The following is an 18,509-nucleotide window of genomic DNA, read 5'->3' on the forward strand; positions in this document are numbered from 1 at the left end:
TTTACTTCAATCCATCTTTAACTCACAAAAAAACCCTCTCTCTTATTAATAAAGCTGCGTATTGCCAATTATCTTCACGATAAGAAATGCACAGTGACACACGTAGTATGATTAAATAAATCTCAAGCCATTACGTTATAATCTAGCTGCAGCAAGCGTGCGCGCTTGAGGGACAAGTGTACCCGTGCCAGAGTGTACCTCAGCTGGGTGCAGTTTCAATCTCTCCCCCTTATATCAGGACATTCGCACAACTCTTAGAAGTGGCGCTGAGCGCACAGAGAAATGCCAGTTTCCGATTTTGTAGTTATTTACATGATCTGCTTCCGTATTATTTGAACTTTAATAAAGCTACAACGCATTAAATATAACTGCATTTAAGATGTAATGCCAGGGTGTTTCCTTTAAAAAGGTCCGGCTCCACTTATTCCACAACGAGAGTGCTTCTGTATTTACTTATTTTGTATTATTCCCTTATACTTTGTGATCTACATCACCTGAAACTGTTTGGAAAATTTAGAGTGCATCTGGACTGTGAGCTATGTAATTCTTCCTCTCCTCAGACAGGCGCGAGGTGTAGTGCTGCTCATGCGCGTCATCATTAGAGTTTAATGTGATCTCATGTTGCATTAAATGATATCGAATGACTATTCGACAATGAAAATTTGTGTCTACAATTTTTTTTATTGTCGATGTTGTTGTTAACGTTGACTAATGGTTTCAGCCCTATTAGCCAAATATTTTTAAACTCAGTTTTTCACAATTCCTGTCATTTAATAGTAGAAAACATTCCCTGTCTTAGGTCAGTTAGGATAGCTTCTTTATTTTAAGAATGTGAAATGTCAGAATAATAGTAGAGAGAATGGTTTATTTCAGCTTTTATTTCTTTCATCACATTCCCAGTGGGTCAGGAGTTTACATACACTTTGTTAGTATTTGGTAGCATTGCCTTTAAATTGTTTAACTTGGGTCAAACGTTTTGGGTAGCCTTCCACAAGCTTCTCACAATAAGTTGCTGGAATTTTGGCCCACTCCTCCAGACAGTAACTGAGTCAGGTTTGTAGGCCTCCAAATTTTCTATCAGATTGAGGTCAGGGCTTTATGATGGCCACTCCAATACCTTGACTTCGTTGTCCTTAAGCCATTTTGCAACAACTTTGGAGGTATGCTTGGAGTCATTGTCCTTTTGGAAGACACATTTGCGACCAAGCTTTAACTTCCTGGCTGATGTCTTGAGATGTTGCTTCAATATATCCACATAATTTTCCTTCCTCATGATGCCATCTATTTTGTGAAGTGCACCAGTCCCTCCTGCAGCAAAGCACCCCCACAACATGATGCTGCCACCCCTATGCTTCACAGTTGGGATGGTGTTCTTCGGCTTGCAAGCCTCACCCTTTTTCCTCCAAACATAAGGATGGTCATTATGGCCAAATAGTTACATTTTTGTTTCATCAGACCCGGACATTTCTACAAAAAGGAAGATCTTTGTCCCCATGTGCACTTGCAAACTGTAGTCTGGCTTTTTTATGGCAGTTTTGGAGCAGTGGCTTCTTCCATGCTGAGCAGCCTTTCAGTTTATGTCGATATAGGACTCATTTTACTGTGGACATAGATACTTGTCCACCTGTTTCCTCTAGCATCTTCACAAGGTCCTTTGCTGTTGTTCTGGGATTGATTTGCACTTTTCGCACCAAACTACGTTCATCTCTAGGAGACAGAATGCGCCTCCTTCCTGAGCGGGATGTTGCTTGCGTGCTATTGTTTGTACAGATGAACGTGGTACTTTCAGGCATTTGGAAATTGCTCCCAGGGATGAATCAGACTTGTGGAGGTCCACAATTTTTTTCTGAAGACTTGGCTGATTCTTTTGATTTTCCCATGATGTCAAGCAAAGAGGCACTGAGTTTGAAGGTAGGCCTTAAAATACATCCACAGGTACCCTTCCAACTGACTCCACTTAGCGAATTAGAATATCAGAAGCTAATTGGCTAATTGCCTAAAGTCTTGAAATAATTTTCTGGAATTTTCCAAGTTGCTTAAAGGCACAGTTAACCTGGTGTATGTAAACTTCTGACCCACTGGAATTGTGATATAGTCAATTAAAAGTGAAACAATTTGTCTATAAACAATTGTTGGAAAAATTACTCATGTCATGCACAAAGTAGATGTCCTAAACGACTTGTCAGAACTATAGTTTGCTAATATGAAATCTGTGGAGTGGTTGTAAAGTGTATGTAAACTTCTGACTTCAACTGTAATTATAACTACAGTTATAATACATTATAAGACTTACCCTATTCATTGTGATATTTTACAGTATAATGCATTATAACACAAGCAACATCCAATTTTAATGCAGCCGAAGTTAATAAAGTTAATCATGTAAGTGCTGTTTAGTGTAAACAGTCAAAAGGCTTTATGACGTGATCATATTATAAGTTGTCTTTACCTGCTTTAAGCTACAAGGTCAATATCTTCTTATAAACAGCCATAACATAAACTTGTAACATACAATACATTACAAGTCAAACTTATATAATGGAAGTTATTTATAAAATAAGTCTCCAAATAAGATGCACAGACATTAAAGTTTATTGAATAGAGTCCAGTATAGAATCAGTTTGATTATTTTATTTATTCTTGGGTGTTTACATTTATGATCAACATTAGAGTTTCTGATATATTTTAACCTTAAGTGTTTACATTGAATATGTGCTACTTTGTATTTTGTGCATGTAATGTATATAACTTCCATCATGACTTGTAATGTCTTATAACCACTTTAAAATATCTTATGGATGTTTATAAGAAGACATTGCTTTATCACTTTACTTAAAGCATATCTATTATATATATTACAGATATACACTACCAGTCAAAAGTTTTTAAACACTTGATCGAAATGTTTCTCATGATCTTAAATATCTTTTGATCTGAAGGCATATGCTTAAATGTTTGAAATTAGTTTTGTAGACAAAAATATAATTGTGCCACCATATTAATTTATTTCATTATAAATATAAAATTTAATAAAAAAAAAAACAAGTTTTTGAAATTGATGACTTGTACCAGATAATAAAGTGCCCAGCAGCCAATAAGTGCCCAGCATATAGATGGGAACTCCTTCAATACTGTTTAAAAAGTATCCCAGGGTGATACCTCAAGAAGTTGGTTGAGAAAATGTCAAGAGTACATTTCTGAAAATTCTAGGCAAAGGGTGACTACTTTGAAGATGCTAAAATATAACACAGTTTTGATTTATTTTGGATTTTGTTTAGTCACAACATAATTCCCATAGTTCCATTTATGTTATTCCATAGTTTTAATGACTTTACTATTTTTCTAAAATGTGAAAAAAAATTATAATAAAGAATGAGTACGTTTCAAAACTTTTGACTGGTAGTGTATATAATACATTATAACTTCTGCCGATAAAATTAAATGTTGCTTGTGTTATAATGCATTATACTCTAAGGTATAACTATGAATAGGTAAGTATTATAATGTATTAAAATTCTGGTCACAATTATTTATGAGAAGTTATAACATATTTTAAGGTGTATTATGAGAAATTACAAATGCATTATAAATATGGGCTTCATAGAAAGTGTTACCAAAGTTTTACTTCTAAAGAAATGAATAGTAATTTTGAACCATATGTATAAAATCATGACCACTCATGTGAGATATCAGTAACCATATAAAAGCTGTTTTATTCTACATTAGAGCCTGACCGATATGGGATTTTTGAGACCGATACCGATTTTAGAGAGGGAAAATTCACAGATTACCGATATGGTGGCTGATATAGTAAATTTTTGAGCTGGAATGAAAACAGACCATTTCTCTGTGGATTTTTCACTGATTTTGCACCGATATGACTATGCAAAGGTATTCAGAAGGCTGCTTTCTTAAATATTTTTATCAAAGAATATTTGACATTATTATTATACATTGTCAACAAATTCTAGAAATGAACTCTGAGAAAATAATGAATAAAAATACAATAAATAGCTAAATAAACATCAGTACTGTATGTTTAATATCAGTCAAATGCTGACCATTTAAAATAAAGAATAAATAAAAATAAAATAAATGGCTAAATAAACATCAGTACTGTTTAGTATCAGTCAAATGCTGACTGTATTAAAACTGCAGAGTCAAGATAAACAGATAAGCAGCGGTGTTACATTGTATTCTGCTATACAAGTTCAGGGGAAACTTTCAACGGTGGATTACCAGACTTCTAAATATTACATTTTATAAATGCAAGACTGGAATTGTTTGGTTGAAAGGGGTACCAAACTGTGGATCCTGAACAAAACAGTTTGGTGAATACGTTTACACATTAGCTTCCACTCAGCTGACAACAATGAAAGTAGCTACGTGATTAGCTAGTTAGCTATAAGCTCGTTGTCATGGAGAGTAAAAGACGAACGTTGTTTATTTTACTTTCCAGCATTGTGTCTCACCAACTAGGTAATAACATAGCGTGAAATCAACTCTCAACAGACACAATCCACCACCGCACCATTGTCTGCTAAGCTGCAAAAAGATGCTCTGATGTTTACCTTTCAATCTGCTACATTACTGACTGCACTGGCAAAGATAAACATGAGTGACATGGTTGTCAGGGACAGAGTTAACTTTTATATTAGTAATATTGAAAAGGAAAAATGATGGGGTCATTGTTTATTAACTTTCCAGTATGTATTTCACAAACTAGTTAGCAACTTACTGTGAAGACACACAGCTTAACTCCGCCATATCTGCAGAGCCACCGTCAGCTCAGTAAACAGTGGAGTCAGAGCGTGCTCTGTTGAACAAACTACGCTATTACACCAATTCTAAAGCATTGTTTTCTGCATTATATGTTCTGAAAAAAGTTTTTATATCGGTAAACATATACGGCGATACCGATATATCGGCGAAATGCTAATATTGGGCGATAATATCGGCCGACCGATATATCGGTCGGGCACTATTCTACATGGAGAGGGTCCCCTCATGAGAGCTGCCATGTTAGAGTCATGAAACCAGCCGAGTTCTACTTGCTTAATCTCAGTAACCGCCCTGTTATTAAACACTTTCACACATGCATTAAATGAATCATCGCTGACTGTGAATAGTGAATTTCTACAATGGCATCCTTAACTACAAATTATTGTGTTTTATATGATGCTGCATCCATGCATCCAAGTCTTAGACAATATTCCATTAATGATTCACTCGTAACCCATAAAAGACCCATTTTATCACCATCTGTTGGTGTAAATACTGTATGTAATATGCAGAGATGGTGAGTGAACGAATCAGTGAACGAATCTGAACAAATCTCTTTTGGGGAACGTATTCAAAAGGCTCAAGGCACGAAAAATGCTTGATGAATTGTTTTTAATGATGAAATGTTTTTACAGTGGCAAAATATTAGGAATAAAGCAACAATTAGAACTAGTTATAGACCGTTTTATCTGTGATGCCAATGAATCGGTTGATATTTGACTAATTTGAGATCATCAGCATTGGCAGATTAATAGAAGTGGTTCCCCCCTTGTATCAGTTCCAATATCTATAGACCATGTAAATTTATCGAGCACATGCAACACTGCATACAATATTTACATTAATCGCACCATTCAGAGATACATGTTTTCACTCACTTGCGTCAGCTGTGGCAGTGTCAGAAGCCTGTTTTCAGTTTGATCAAACTGAATCATTACTGCCTGCTGTGTTCCCAAAATTCTGTTATTTTAAAAAGCTGCAACAGAAGTTTGGAGACAGTTGCAATGCATATGGGAAATAGTAGCTGGCTAATGATTGCCTAAGTGTACCAAAAATGTGCAGACTATACACAGCTTGCAACTGCGTGCTAAATTTCTTTCAATTGTAAAACCAGTGGGATGTTGGCAAGCGATAAAGAAGGTTTCTCTCGCATCCTTTTTCTCTCAGTATTGACAAGCTCATGCATATTTTGTTATCTGCCCTTCACTTTATTGACCCATACAATTTAGCACAGTATATCAATGTGTTTGTGAGTGTATGTTTTGAATATATTCTATCTGCACTCTGCTGGACAGACAAGGATTATGGGTTTTTGCATCACAGACTTTGATATTCAACTCTAAATAACAACAGTAAGCCGCATATACACATTAAAGCAAACTCAAAGCACACACAGATGCTAGGTTAGAGTAAAGGTTAGGTAAAATTCTCAAGTTGAACCTTCTAGGTAGGACATCGACTGTGTCTTTTAAATCTTCAGGCAGATTAAACCAGACCAGTTGTAATCTTAGACAGATGAGGTTTAACATAGTCACTGATTACTAAGTGCACTTGTGTGTAAAATACATGTTCACATGGATGCATTCAGTATGCCCGAGGGTTATACGTGCTCAAACAGATATTAAAGTTACTGTATTCATTATTATGCATCATGGTCCCTGTCCAAGATAGATGGTAATTCTGTTATGGTAGCTTTCTCTCAAGCTTTGCTCTCGCTCTTCAAACTCTTAAGCTATTTCAGGTCCTCATAAGGTTAAGAGGATTGTCTTTGCAGGCACTGAATCAATCTCTTCATTTCCCCAGATGCTCACGTGTTGGCAGTAATGGGGATTCAACAGGCACCAGTGGGAAGTGGGATTTGCACCCTGCTTTAGGGTTGGCTGCGCATGGTGAGCGCCCCCTGGTGGCCTCGACTGTATAACTAGTCTCTGTTATGAAATGGAACTTTTTTTGTCCAAACAATGCATTAGAGGAACACCTCATAATAAACATGCAACATTCAAAGAAACAAGACCACTAAAAATGACAGCTTGATGATTTTAAGTTCAGAATGACCTTGGCAATAATATTATTTATTTATGTTGTCTCTTATTTTGGATTTGAGAGTTTTACAGTATGTTTGTTAACTGGTTTTTGGGTTCTATGGAACTTTAAATCCCCAAAATCAGAATTGTAGTTTGTTGCTTTTAGTCCATGTCTGTTAGCTTTGAGGCCATCTATGTTAGTGTACTTTTAATAGTTCCACCTTTAGCAGTAGGGCTGGGTATATTGATACGTATTTCCCAATTTAATTCTATTCTAATTCGAATGCTTTCTATATGCTAGTGTACTCTTAATACTTCCACTTTTTGCAGCAGGGCTGGGTATTGATACATATTTCCCAATTTGATTCTATTCCAATTCACAAGCTTTTGATTCCAAATTTGAAACCATTTGAATCGATTCTGATTCATTTGGAGATTTTTCAGTTATAATGTCCCTTTTGCTTATACAGTATATGAAACCCGGGTGCATCTGGCGGACGACATGGTGCATTCTAAAATTAAAAACCGTAATTTTCTTTGAATTTTGCACACGGCTGCCTCTGTTCAGCGTCTGTTGGCAGTGCCCAGCTACGACTCCAGAGGCTGCTCAAAATTCTGCAGCACCACGGAGAGCAACTCGTATAGTTTTCCTTTAAATTTGACCCAAATCATTATCAAAGGACAGATGATTTATTCTAGATGCCATTGTAGAAATGTAGTATTCACAGTCAGCCATGAGTGAAAGTGTCAAATAACAGGACGGTTACTGAGATTAAGCGAGTAGTATTCAGCTAGTCATGTGATTCTAAAATGGCAGCCCCCATGTGTGGACCCTCTCCATGTAGAATAAAGCAGCTTTTATAAGGTTACTGATATGATTGAAGTCTTCATTTTAATGTGAGTGGACATGATTTCCTACATGTATTGCAAAATTACAATTCATGTCTTTAGGATTTAAAGGTGGGTTCCTGCGAAACACTGTTATTTATTTATTTATCCGCTTTTCTCCCAATTTGGAATGCCCTATTCCCACTACTTATTAGGTTCACGTGGTGGCACGGTTACCTCAATCTGGGTGGCGGAGGACAAGTCTCAGTTGCCTCCACTTCTGAGACCGTCAATCTGCGCATCTTATCTTGTGGCTCATTGTGCATGACACCTTTGAGACTCCGCATGTGGAGGCTTATGCTACTCTCCGCGATCCACGCACAACCTACCACACGCCTCATTGAGAGCAAGAACCACTAATGGTGACCACGAGGAGGTTACCCCATGTGACTCTACCCTCCTTAGCAACCGGGCCAATTTTGTTGCTTAGGAGACCTGGCTGGAGTCACTTAGCACACACTGGATTCAAACTCGTGACTCCAGGGGTGGTAGTCAGCATCAATACTTGCTGAGCTACCCAGACCCCGAGAAACACTGTTGATATTCGAACTCAACTGCCAAAACAAACACTCCCTTTAGTGCTCCTTTGGAAGCTCCGCCCCCCAAATTCATGCACACCAGATTTGCCATCGCTCTTCTAATGAATTTCCTCTCGCTCTGCCCCCACCCCCCATCCTGTGCACGTGCAAGAACCACCCCCTGTTGCTGATTGGCTGGAGTAGTGTTGTGTGGATCGGTTTGATCCACTTTGTTTTTGTCCCATTTACAGAGCCAGGGCTGTGTACAAATACTAGATTTTTTTTCAGCCCACCCACAGAACGGACAGCTAGCAGACAGCGAGGAGATATTTGCAGAATTTGACAAAAAGTGTATTGGATTAGAATTATTGAGTGCACCTTTAAATGTTTTTTAATGAGGGAAAATTACTGAGTGCATCTTATAAAAGGGCTGTGCTCTTAGACATGCCTGGCCTCAACTTCCTATTTTAAAAGAAAATACATGTAAACACAGGAAAGAAAACTGATCTTGTTAAGCCATTTTAGGGGGGGTCTTCAAAGACAAAATGAAATAGAAATGGACCCTTTATTTTCTTAATATATTTACCTAGTCTCATTGTTGACAATTCGGTGTAGAGCCTGACCGATATGGGATTTTTGAGACCGATACCGATTTTAGAGAGGGAAAATTCAGCGATTACCGATATGGTGGCCGATATATTAAATTTCTGAGCTGGAATGAAAACAGACCTTTTCTATGTGGATTTTTCACTGATTGCTTTCTTAAATGTTTTTTATCAAAGAATATTTGACATTATTATTATACATTGTCAACAAATTCTAGAAATTAAAACTGAGAAAATAAAGAATAAATACAAATACAATAAATAGCTAAATAAACATCAGTACTGTATGTTTAATATCAGTCAAATGCTGACCATTAAAATAAAGAATAAATAAAAATAAAATAAATGGCTAAATAAACATCAGTACTGTTTAGTATCAGTCAAATGCTGACTGTATTAAAACTGCAGAGTCAAGATAAACAGATAAGCAGCGGTGTTACACTGTATTCTGCTATACAAGTTCAGGGGAAACTTTCAACGGTGGAAAACCAGACTTCTAAATATTACATTTTATAAATGCAAGACTGGAATTGTTTGGTTGAAAGGGGTACCAAACTGTGGATCCTGAACAAAACAGTTTGGTGAATACATGTTTACACATTAGCTTCCACTCAGCTGACAACAATGAAAGTAGCTATGTGATTAGCTAGTTAGCTATAAGCTCGTTGTCATGGAGAGTAAAAGACGGATGTTGTTTATTTTACTTTCCAGCATTGTGTCTCACCAACTAGGTAACAGCGTAGCATGAAATCAACACTCACCAGACACAATCCACCACCGCACCATTATCTGCTGAGCTGCAAAAAGATGCTCTGATGTATACCTTTCAGTCTGTTACTTTACTGAGTGCACTGACAAACTATAGCTGGCTAACAGCAAACAGACATGAGTGACATGGTTGTCAGGGACAAGGTTAATGTTATATTAGTTATATTAAAAAGGTAAAACGATGGGGTCATTTTTTATTAAGTTTCCAGTATGTATTTCACAAACTAGTTAGCAACTTACTGACGCACAGCTCAACTCAGCCCTGTCTGCAGAGCCACCCAGCTCAGCTCTGTAAACAATGGAGTCGGAGCGCGCTCTGCTGGACAAACTACTCTATGATACCAATTCTAAAGCATTGTTTTCTGCATTATATGTTCTGAAAAAAAGTTTTCATATCAGCGCACATCGGTATCAGCGTATATTTTACCGATATATCGGTGAAAGTCTAATATTGGCCGACCGATATATCGGTCGGTCACTAATTCAGTGTACAGTATTTTAAACAAAAAAGTGTTTCATTATCTTTCATCAAATAAGATGATTTTCTATGCTTCTTAAACCGTCTTTTTTTCTGCTTATGCAAACAAAGTTGGTCAATGAAAAAATAATATTTACCAATAATATGTGCCCACTTTTCAAGATCCAATCAAATCAAGTCATGCCCTTCCTTATTTCCCACTTGTAAATATGTGACATTACAGAAGTTTCCAAAATGCTGTTTCATGTTTCCTCTGAAACTATGTTGAAAATCATGTTTTATATTTTTTTATAGTCTGTGTCTGTAGTTTGTTTATAGTACCTCCCAAGCTCTTCAGTATGTTTGGGAAACAGTAAACGGTCTCATCACCTCTCCACAATGGGTGGAACTTCCTGTCTACCTAATTGGGCTGTAATTAGTCAGTTGTCCTGCCCATCACGGTGGAGGGCGAGTCTTTGTGCAGGTATTCAGTTCAGGTGTGTCTGAGTCTCAGACCAAGATTGGGACAGGAGGAAGAAAGTTCACTGTTTGGACCAGGTTTGAGGATTGTGGGGGTGTAAAGAAGATATCAAAGGTCAGAGGTCACAATGAGGAGGTACAGACAGGTGCCACGTTCGGAAGCTGATGGAACCTTCAGATATAGACACACCTGGGAGAGAAGATCGTTCCTCAGCAGACTTGGTATCTGCGTGTGTTTGTGTGTATGAGAGAGTGAGAGATCCTGTAGAGATAATTGATATAAGCCTGTTGCACACCCTGTTTGTAACAATATTGTTGCTGTATTAGTCAGTTTGCAGTAGAGCTTGCTCGCCCTCTCTCTGTCTCATTCTCTCGCTCGCAGCATCTCTCGCTTTTTCCGTCTTTCTGTAGTTGGATCAGATGTTTGAACTGATAATGGCGGTTACTTTTCCATCTCACTTTACAATCCCTGCACACACACACACACACACACACACACACACACACACACACACACACACACACACACTTATTGGCATATACACATGCATGCACATGCAATCCAGATTTGATATCCATGTTGAACCGGATGAATGAGCAATTTCATCTGTAACTGGTGAAAGACTCTCAGAGCAGCGGGTGTGTGTGCTGAATGTGAGAAGTGTGTGTGTGTGTGTGTGTTTGTGTGTGTTTATGTGTGTGTACTGGCTGCTCTGCTGCTCTCAGATTTCTTCTTTGACTTTTTTTAAATAATTAATCAGCCCTTCAAACCGTGTAGCATCACACACACCGACACACACTCGCTCTAGTTTGCATTGTGCCTTTCATCAGTATACAAACACGTATTCCATACTGACAGCTATTTCAATGTGATTCATATGTAGATTCTGATGTTCTTATTGGCTAAGGTGTGTGGAGGATGAATGTAGGGAGCAAGTCAGGACTTGCAGTATTTTGCAAGTCCGTATTTTGATATTTACTGTAAAACAGTATTTTTCATGGCATTCCTAAGTTTTTAAAGCCTTAAAAGGAAATCATATATCACTTTTTTTATTATTTGATTTATATATTTGAAGTTAAATATGTAAAAATGGCTTCTTAAGGTGTATGAAGCACACATGCACCTTAAGAAATGACAGTTTATATGACTATTAATTGTGAAAGCCATAAAAGAAACAATTAATCATCATAGCCTTAAAACAGTCAATTAATTGTCATAATCACAATTATTTGTTTGACAATAAATCATCAGCCTAATTTCGTAATCATGTTTTAGCAGATAGTCTGTCTGTTTACAGTTTCAAAGCCACTATAGGTACAAGTTACTACAAGGTAGTTCCCCATCTCAATGTATAATCATCTCAGTTGTTTAAAATATACCGATTTCATAGCACAGTAATGTACATATTAAATAGCCTAGTTTAGTGTATAACCATCTATCTATTATAAATTTACAGCTAAAGAAGTGATTAAATGTTTTCTTGAAATTTTGATATTACATATTTCTGCTAATTATTTTCATGTTTAATAAAGTATACACTACCGGTCAAAAGTTTTGAAACACTCATCCTTCAATATAATTTTTTTTCTTCACATTTTAAAATAATAGTAAAGTCATCAAAACTATGGAATAACATAAATGGAACTATGGGAATTATGTTGTGACTAAACAACATCCAAAATGAATCAGAACTGTGTTATATTTTAGCATCTTCAAAGTGGCCACACTTTGCCTAGAATTTTCAGAAATGTACTCTTAACATTTTCTCAACCAACTTCTTGAGGTATCACCTTGGGATGCTTTTTAAACAGTATTGAAGGAGTTCCCATCTATGTTGGGCACTTATTGGCTGCTTTTCTGTATTATTTGGTCCAAGTCATCAATTTCAATCCAGATTTTTTTTTTTTTAATTAAATTTTAGTTTTGTAATTAAATAAATTAATATGTTGGCACAATTATATTTTTGTCTACAAAATTAATTTCAAACATTTAAGCATACACCTTCAGATCAAAAGATTTTTAAGATCATGAGAAACATTTCAGTCAAGTGTTTCAAAATTTTTGACCAGTAGCGCTTTGAGTGTAGTGTCAGAAAGTGCAATAAGTGTCAAATTAATTAATTCAAAATATGTAAATGAGTCAGTCCATCTCAAGTGGTCCAATATGATCATGACTGGGAGATATACAGAGCCGGAGTCATTTGTTATATTTTCATGTAGATATTATGTTATTCTATTAATCATTTAAAACCAAAATATAACTTGCACTGATAAAGATAAACAACACTCACATTTGGGTCAGTCCATCTCAAGTGGTCCTAATTTTTTTTTTGTGATTACCTCTATGTATTGGTATTGCAAAACCACCAGTTTTTTATTTTTATTTAACTTGGTTTAACCATGACAGCCATCTTTTTGACATGGCACATGACAAATTTTGGTTATATAGCTGTTTACGGAAACCTCAGTATCTCAGCTCAGGATGGGCCTAGCTCATTGGAACAAAAACTGATATCTAGAGCACATTAGAAGTTACATGTACATATATAAACATTTTGCACGTTTTTACACAAACTTAGACCTTAAGTCCTAATGAAATGCTCAAGATTGCTCAAAGTTCCAATTTTAGGGTCAATTTATAATGGGAAGGGTTCGAGTCTCCGTCTCAGTTGTTTTTTAGGGGGTACCTAGGTAAGTATAGTGTGCATGCAGAACATTTCAGGTTTGAGTTTCTTATTTTTTATTTTTTTTAATTCCCCTCACTTTCGGGTTGAATACCTCTGGTGGGGGACCAGATAGGAACCTGAAATTTTCACAGAAAGAGGTCGTCTATAGTAGCATTCTGCTGTGAAATGTTTGAGTTTGAGATTCCACTGGTTACAGAGCTAGGGCTAGTAGAAATCTGGGGAAAAGCCTACTTTATTCATGCATTTTGAGAAATGAACAGATGTAGTGCATCCGGAAAGTATTCACAGCGCTTCACTTTTTCCACATTTTGTTATGTTACAGCCTTATTCCAAAATTTATTAAATTCATTATTTTCCTCAAAATTCTACAGACAATACCCCATAATGACAACGTGAAAGAAGTTTGTTTGAAGTCTTTGCAAATTTATTAAAAATAAAAAACGAGAAAAAAAAAAATCACATGTACATAAGTATTCACAGCCTTTGCTCAATACTTTGTTGAAGCACCTTTGGCAACGATTACAGCATCAAGTCTTTTTGAGTATGATGCTACAAGCTTGGCACACCTATTTTTGGGCAGTTTCTCCCATTCTTCTTTGCAGGACCTCTCAAGCTCAATCAGGTTGGATGGGGAGCGTCGGTGCACAGCCATTTTCAGATCTCTCCAGAGATGTTCAATCGGGTTCAAGTCTGGGCTCTGGCTGGGCCACTCAAGGACATTCACAGAGTTGTCCCGGAGCCACTCCTTTGTTATCTTGGCTGTGTGCTTAGGGTCGTTGTCCTGTTGGAAGATGAACCTTCACCCCAGTCTGAGGTCCAGAGCGCTCTGGAGCAGGTTTTCATCAAGGATGTCTCTGTACATTGCTGCATTCATCTTTCCCTCAATCCTGACTAGTCTCCCAGTTCCTGCCGCTGAAAAACATCCCCACAGCATGATGCTGCCACCTCCATGCTTCACTGTAGGGATGGTATTGTCCAGGTGATGAGCAGTGCCTGGTTTCCTCCAGACATGACGCTTGCCATTCAGGCCAAAGAGTTCAATCTTTGTTTCTCATGGTCTGAGAGTCCTTCAGGTGCCTTTTGGCAAACTCCAGGCGGGCTGTTATGTGCCTTTTGCTGAGGAGTGGCTTCCGTCTGGCCACTCTACCATACAGGCCTGATTGGTGGAGTGCTGCAGAGATGGTTGTTCTTCTGGAAGGTTCTCCTCTCTCCACAGAGAAATGCTGGAGCTCTATACCTGCACACTGGTCACACTTGTTGAGCATGCAGTCATAACTATTTATGTCACAGACTAGAAGTTCCAGCAGGTCCTTGTAGTCCACTTTTAGCTTTGCTGACTTAACCATCAGCTTGATGTATCTGATGTTGTGTGCTGACACAGAGAGTGTGAGTTGCAGATGGTTTCTGCCAGCACACATTTTGGCCTCATTTCACAAATTTTTGATCTCCCTATTTTTAACATTTGATTTTTAAACCCCACATGCAGTACATTAAGGTTAATGAAAACTAAACGCTCTTGTTTTTGAAGAACCCTGTGATAGATCATGCTTCACTGTTGCCAATATCAAAAGTATTAAAATTTTAGACCTCATTGACAAGCATAAGCTATTGCATGTCAATCATAAACATAATTACTGTAAAATAGTATTCATTTTTATTATTTGTTATGCTTATATTACATCTGTTCATTTCTCAAAATGCATGAATAAAGTAGGCTTTTCCCCAGATTTCTACTAGCTCTAGCTCTGTAACCAGTGGAATCTCAAGTCAAAATTTTTAGCAGAATGCTACTATAGAGGACTTATTTCTGTGAAAATTTCAGGTTCCTATCTGGTCCCGCACCAGAGATACTCAACCCGAAAGTGAGGGGAATTTAAAAAAAATTGCACTTTCTCGCACCCATAAAAAAAAAAAAGAAAGAAAAAAGAGAGAAGTCTCAAACCTGAAATGTTCTGCATGCACACTCTACTTACCTAGGTACCCCCTAAAAAAATTAAGACTGAAACTCGAACCCTTCCCATTATCAACTGAGCATTTCATTAGGACTTGAAGTTCTAAGTCTAAAGAACAAGAATGTGCAAAATGTTTATATATGTACATGTACCTTGTAGAGATCAGTTTTTGTTCCAAGGAGCTAGAACCATAAAAAGCTGAGATATTGAGGTTTCCATAAACCGCTGTATAACCAAAATTTGTCATGTGCCATGACACAAAGATGGCCGTCGTGGTTAAACCAAGTAAAATGAAAAAATAAAAAAAACGGGCGGTTTTGCAATACCGATACATAGAGGTAATCACAAAAAAAGAATTAGGAAAATTAAAAGTGGTCAAGCAACCTGTATTGGATTACTTGAGATGGACTGACCCAAATACGAGTGTTTATCTTTATCAAAGCAAGTAATATTTTGGTTTTAAATGATTAATAGAATAACGTAATATCTACATGAAAATAGAACAAATGACTCCGGCTCTGTATATCTCCAAGGCATGATCACACAGACACAGGCAATGTCCAGGCAAGCTCAAATCATGAGATTCATCCACGCAGAAGAGCAGTGCCGAAACAAAGTGTTCTCCTGCAAATTGCTTGCAATTTTAAGTTTCAACCACAGATGCTGCTAGAGAGCACAAAGTTCCGTAGTGCAACTTTAACAAATAAAACCTTATTTTTATTACCTTTTTTCTTACATTTATCGAAAATGTTTCATTTAGTTTTCATTTAATTTTCGTTAACAATAAAAGCACTGTATCATTAGACCTGTCCCTGTGACTCAGTGCACAAATGATCTCTAGAAGCCTTTGTGTTTCTGTAGTCTGAACGGAAAGCTTTAAAAGATGTTTCGAAAGCGGAGATCAGACGTGTGTGTAATACTTCTTTCTCTCTCTTGTCACAGGTGTTTGTGGATGTTGTGGTCCTCTGCGGCCACGCTATAAGCGTCTAGTGGACAATATATTTCCAGAGGACCCCAAGGTAACCTCAGAAATGTATGGACATTTAACAACAGCATAAATGTTTTATTAATATTATTTTACAAAGTAAGAAAATTCAGATTCAGAATTTAAATATGTGGCATTATTCAGGCAGACCAGAAAAGCATTGATTAGACAATACAAAAAGGTAGCTTTAGATGTCAATGTAATGTTTGTTGTATTTTCATATCATTAAACAGAAGCACTGGCCTACTGTCCACAGCAATCCTTTTTGCAATTGAGTTTGTCAATCTGGCATGTTCTCACAGGACATGTTTGTACATTCCGTCTTCGCTGTTTCTGTTGGTCTAACACATGTATCAGACGGATGCATTTGGAGCAACTCACTTTGGTTGTGTCGCCCCAAACATATACCAGTGGTTGAGTCAATGTTTCTATGTCACTCAAACAATCAAATAAGCAATGTTGATAGAGCTACAGTGTTACTCTTTGGGGAAGTCAACCAACGAGTAGCTTAAAGTTGTCTTTGCACAGTAATCTTGGATAGGAGAAAGTATTTTTACATCGTTAAAATGACACACATCACCTTTAAAGTTGAAATCTTGCTCATTTACATAAGAAACTCAAGTTTGTACAGATACTTTAATGAAATAAATGCCCTTTACTTCTTTAAATACCATCTTTATATCACAGTTCAGGCACTGGGATTCAGACACATTCAAGTTCAAGTGCTGTGATCAAAATATATTCTTATCCGCTCTTCCTGTCCTTAGAGAGCCGCTGAGGTAAATGCCATGACATAATAAGAATGCAGTCATTAGACTATAAATCTAAATTTAAAGCACCGTTGACTAGCAGCTGTTGCTTGTTATTCATATTGTTGGAGATAAATGTCTAGGCATTGTTATTATGAATGTGAATTATTAAAGCATGACCTTTGACCTGCTTGGCAGTTTTTGAGAATGTAAAATGTATAGAGAGAGACACACACACATATACCCTGGGAAAGTTTTTAACCTTGCTGTTACTCCACATTTATCACATTAATATTCAGATCTGCTGGATAGGATGAAACACACAGACAAACACTTTTGTTTTCTCTGAAGGGTCAGTGTGAGTAATATTCTCATGAGAGGGTGTCATACTATTTCCATTGACACACACACTCATTCCCCATGGTCATGTTATGTACTGTATGCTAAAATGCTGTTAAGTTAATTAGCACTTGAAAGCTTCAAGTGTTTATTTCTCTAAAGGGACTCTGGGTAAAAATTATTTGGTACTAATGACACCAATTAGACATCATAAAAAACACTTTGTCAGATGTATTTACCTCAGTTTATTAGTATTTTATAATATGTTACCTTCTCCATCATTTTCACATTGACCCAGACTCACATTTTGAGTTTTATATACTAAAGTACAAAGCAAGGTCTCAGCCATTACCGAGACATAGTCGTTTAAGCAATAGGTGTCATAAAACCTTTAATTACAGATGTAATTAAATGCAAATTCTTTAAAGGCAAGTACAATGTAACAACACGTATTTGTATAATAAGTGCATTGTATCAAATTCTTAAGTACATAGTTGTTAAAGACACCTAATATAAAGTGGTTCCAATAAATATTATAAAACACAAAACGGCCCATTATGACTTTCTACTCGTTTTCATAGAACGCGTCATATATTATTTAATGTAGTTTTTTACAAAGTTGTAGGATTATATGAGCAATTGCGGACATCGGTAGTAGGTTTTTAACCTTATGTCCCAGTATTTCTGTATGGGGAAAGTGAAAGAAAAATGATTTACTGTATGGATACAGAACAGTAATGCATCTATTGTATAGAGCCTTCCAGAGTTTAAATCACGGGAAGTCTAAGGTTTATTTTCATTGTTTTCTGTTCAGGAAAAGAGAGACAGTCCAGTTTTCTTGTAAAATTCCAATTCTAGGTCTAGATCTGTTAAATGTGCACTGTGCTTGTTTCTTAGGATGGATTGGTCAAATCAGATATGGAAAAGTTAACGTTTTATGCAGTGTCGGCACCAGAGAAGCTGGACCGCATTGGCGCGTACCTTGCCGAGCGCCTCAGCAGAGATGTGGTACGACACCGCTACGGGTACGACATGCACAAAAACAACCTGCTTTTACCCACAGTACTTTAGTACTTCACTTGTGCTTGATAAAGGAATAATTTACCAAAAAGTGAAATTATATAATTTCCTCACCCTCATGTTGTTTCAAACCCGTATGAATTTCTATCTACTGTGGAACACAAAAGGAGACATTTTGAATATTTTACTGGTCACTCTTTTCCAAGCAATTACAATGAATGGGGACTGAAGCTTTCAAGCTCCAAAAAGGATGTA

At 36.9% G+C, this 18,509-nt stretch overlaps 1 protein-coding gene across 6 annotated transcripts in view; it reads left to right on the plus strand.

Moving 5' to 3' along the window:
* The window catches only part of LOC127440440 (protein EFR3 homolog A-like), a 73,527-nt gene that overhangs the window by 9,026 nt on the left and 45,992 nt on the right, over positions 1 to 18,509 (plus strand). For 5 of the 6 annotated variants that reach the window (XR_007897132.1, XM_051697004.1, XM_051697006.1 and 2 more), the window contains exons 3-4: positions 16,104 to 16,180; positions 18,132 to 18,259. Coding sequence is in view for 5 of the 6 variants with exons in the window: in XM_051697004.1 (XP_051552964.1) it covers positions 16,104 to 16,180; positions 18,132 to 18,259 (205 nt within the window). In the remaining variant the exon portion in view is untranslated. Of the gene's footprint in view, positions 1 to 16,103; positions 16,195 to 18,131; positions 18,260 to 18,509 lie in introns of all 6 variants that reach the window. The other variant, XM_051697008.1, reaches the window with a different exon arrangement.

The sequence above is a fragment of the Myxocyprinus asiaticus genome, chromosome 5, assembly GCF_019703515.2.
Source record: "Myxocyprinus asiaticus isolate MX2 ecotype Aquarium Trade chromosome 5, UBuf_Myxa_2, whole genome shotgun sequence".
In the NCBI taxonomy this organism is placed as follows: Eukaryota; Metazoa; Chordata; class Actinopteri; order Cypriniformes; family Catostomidae; genus Myxocyprinus; species Myxocyprinus asiaticus.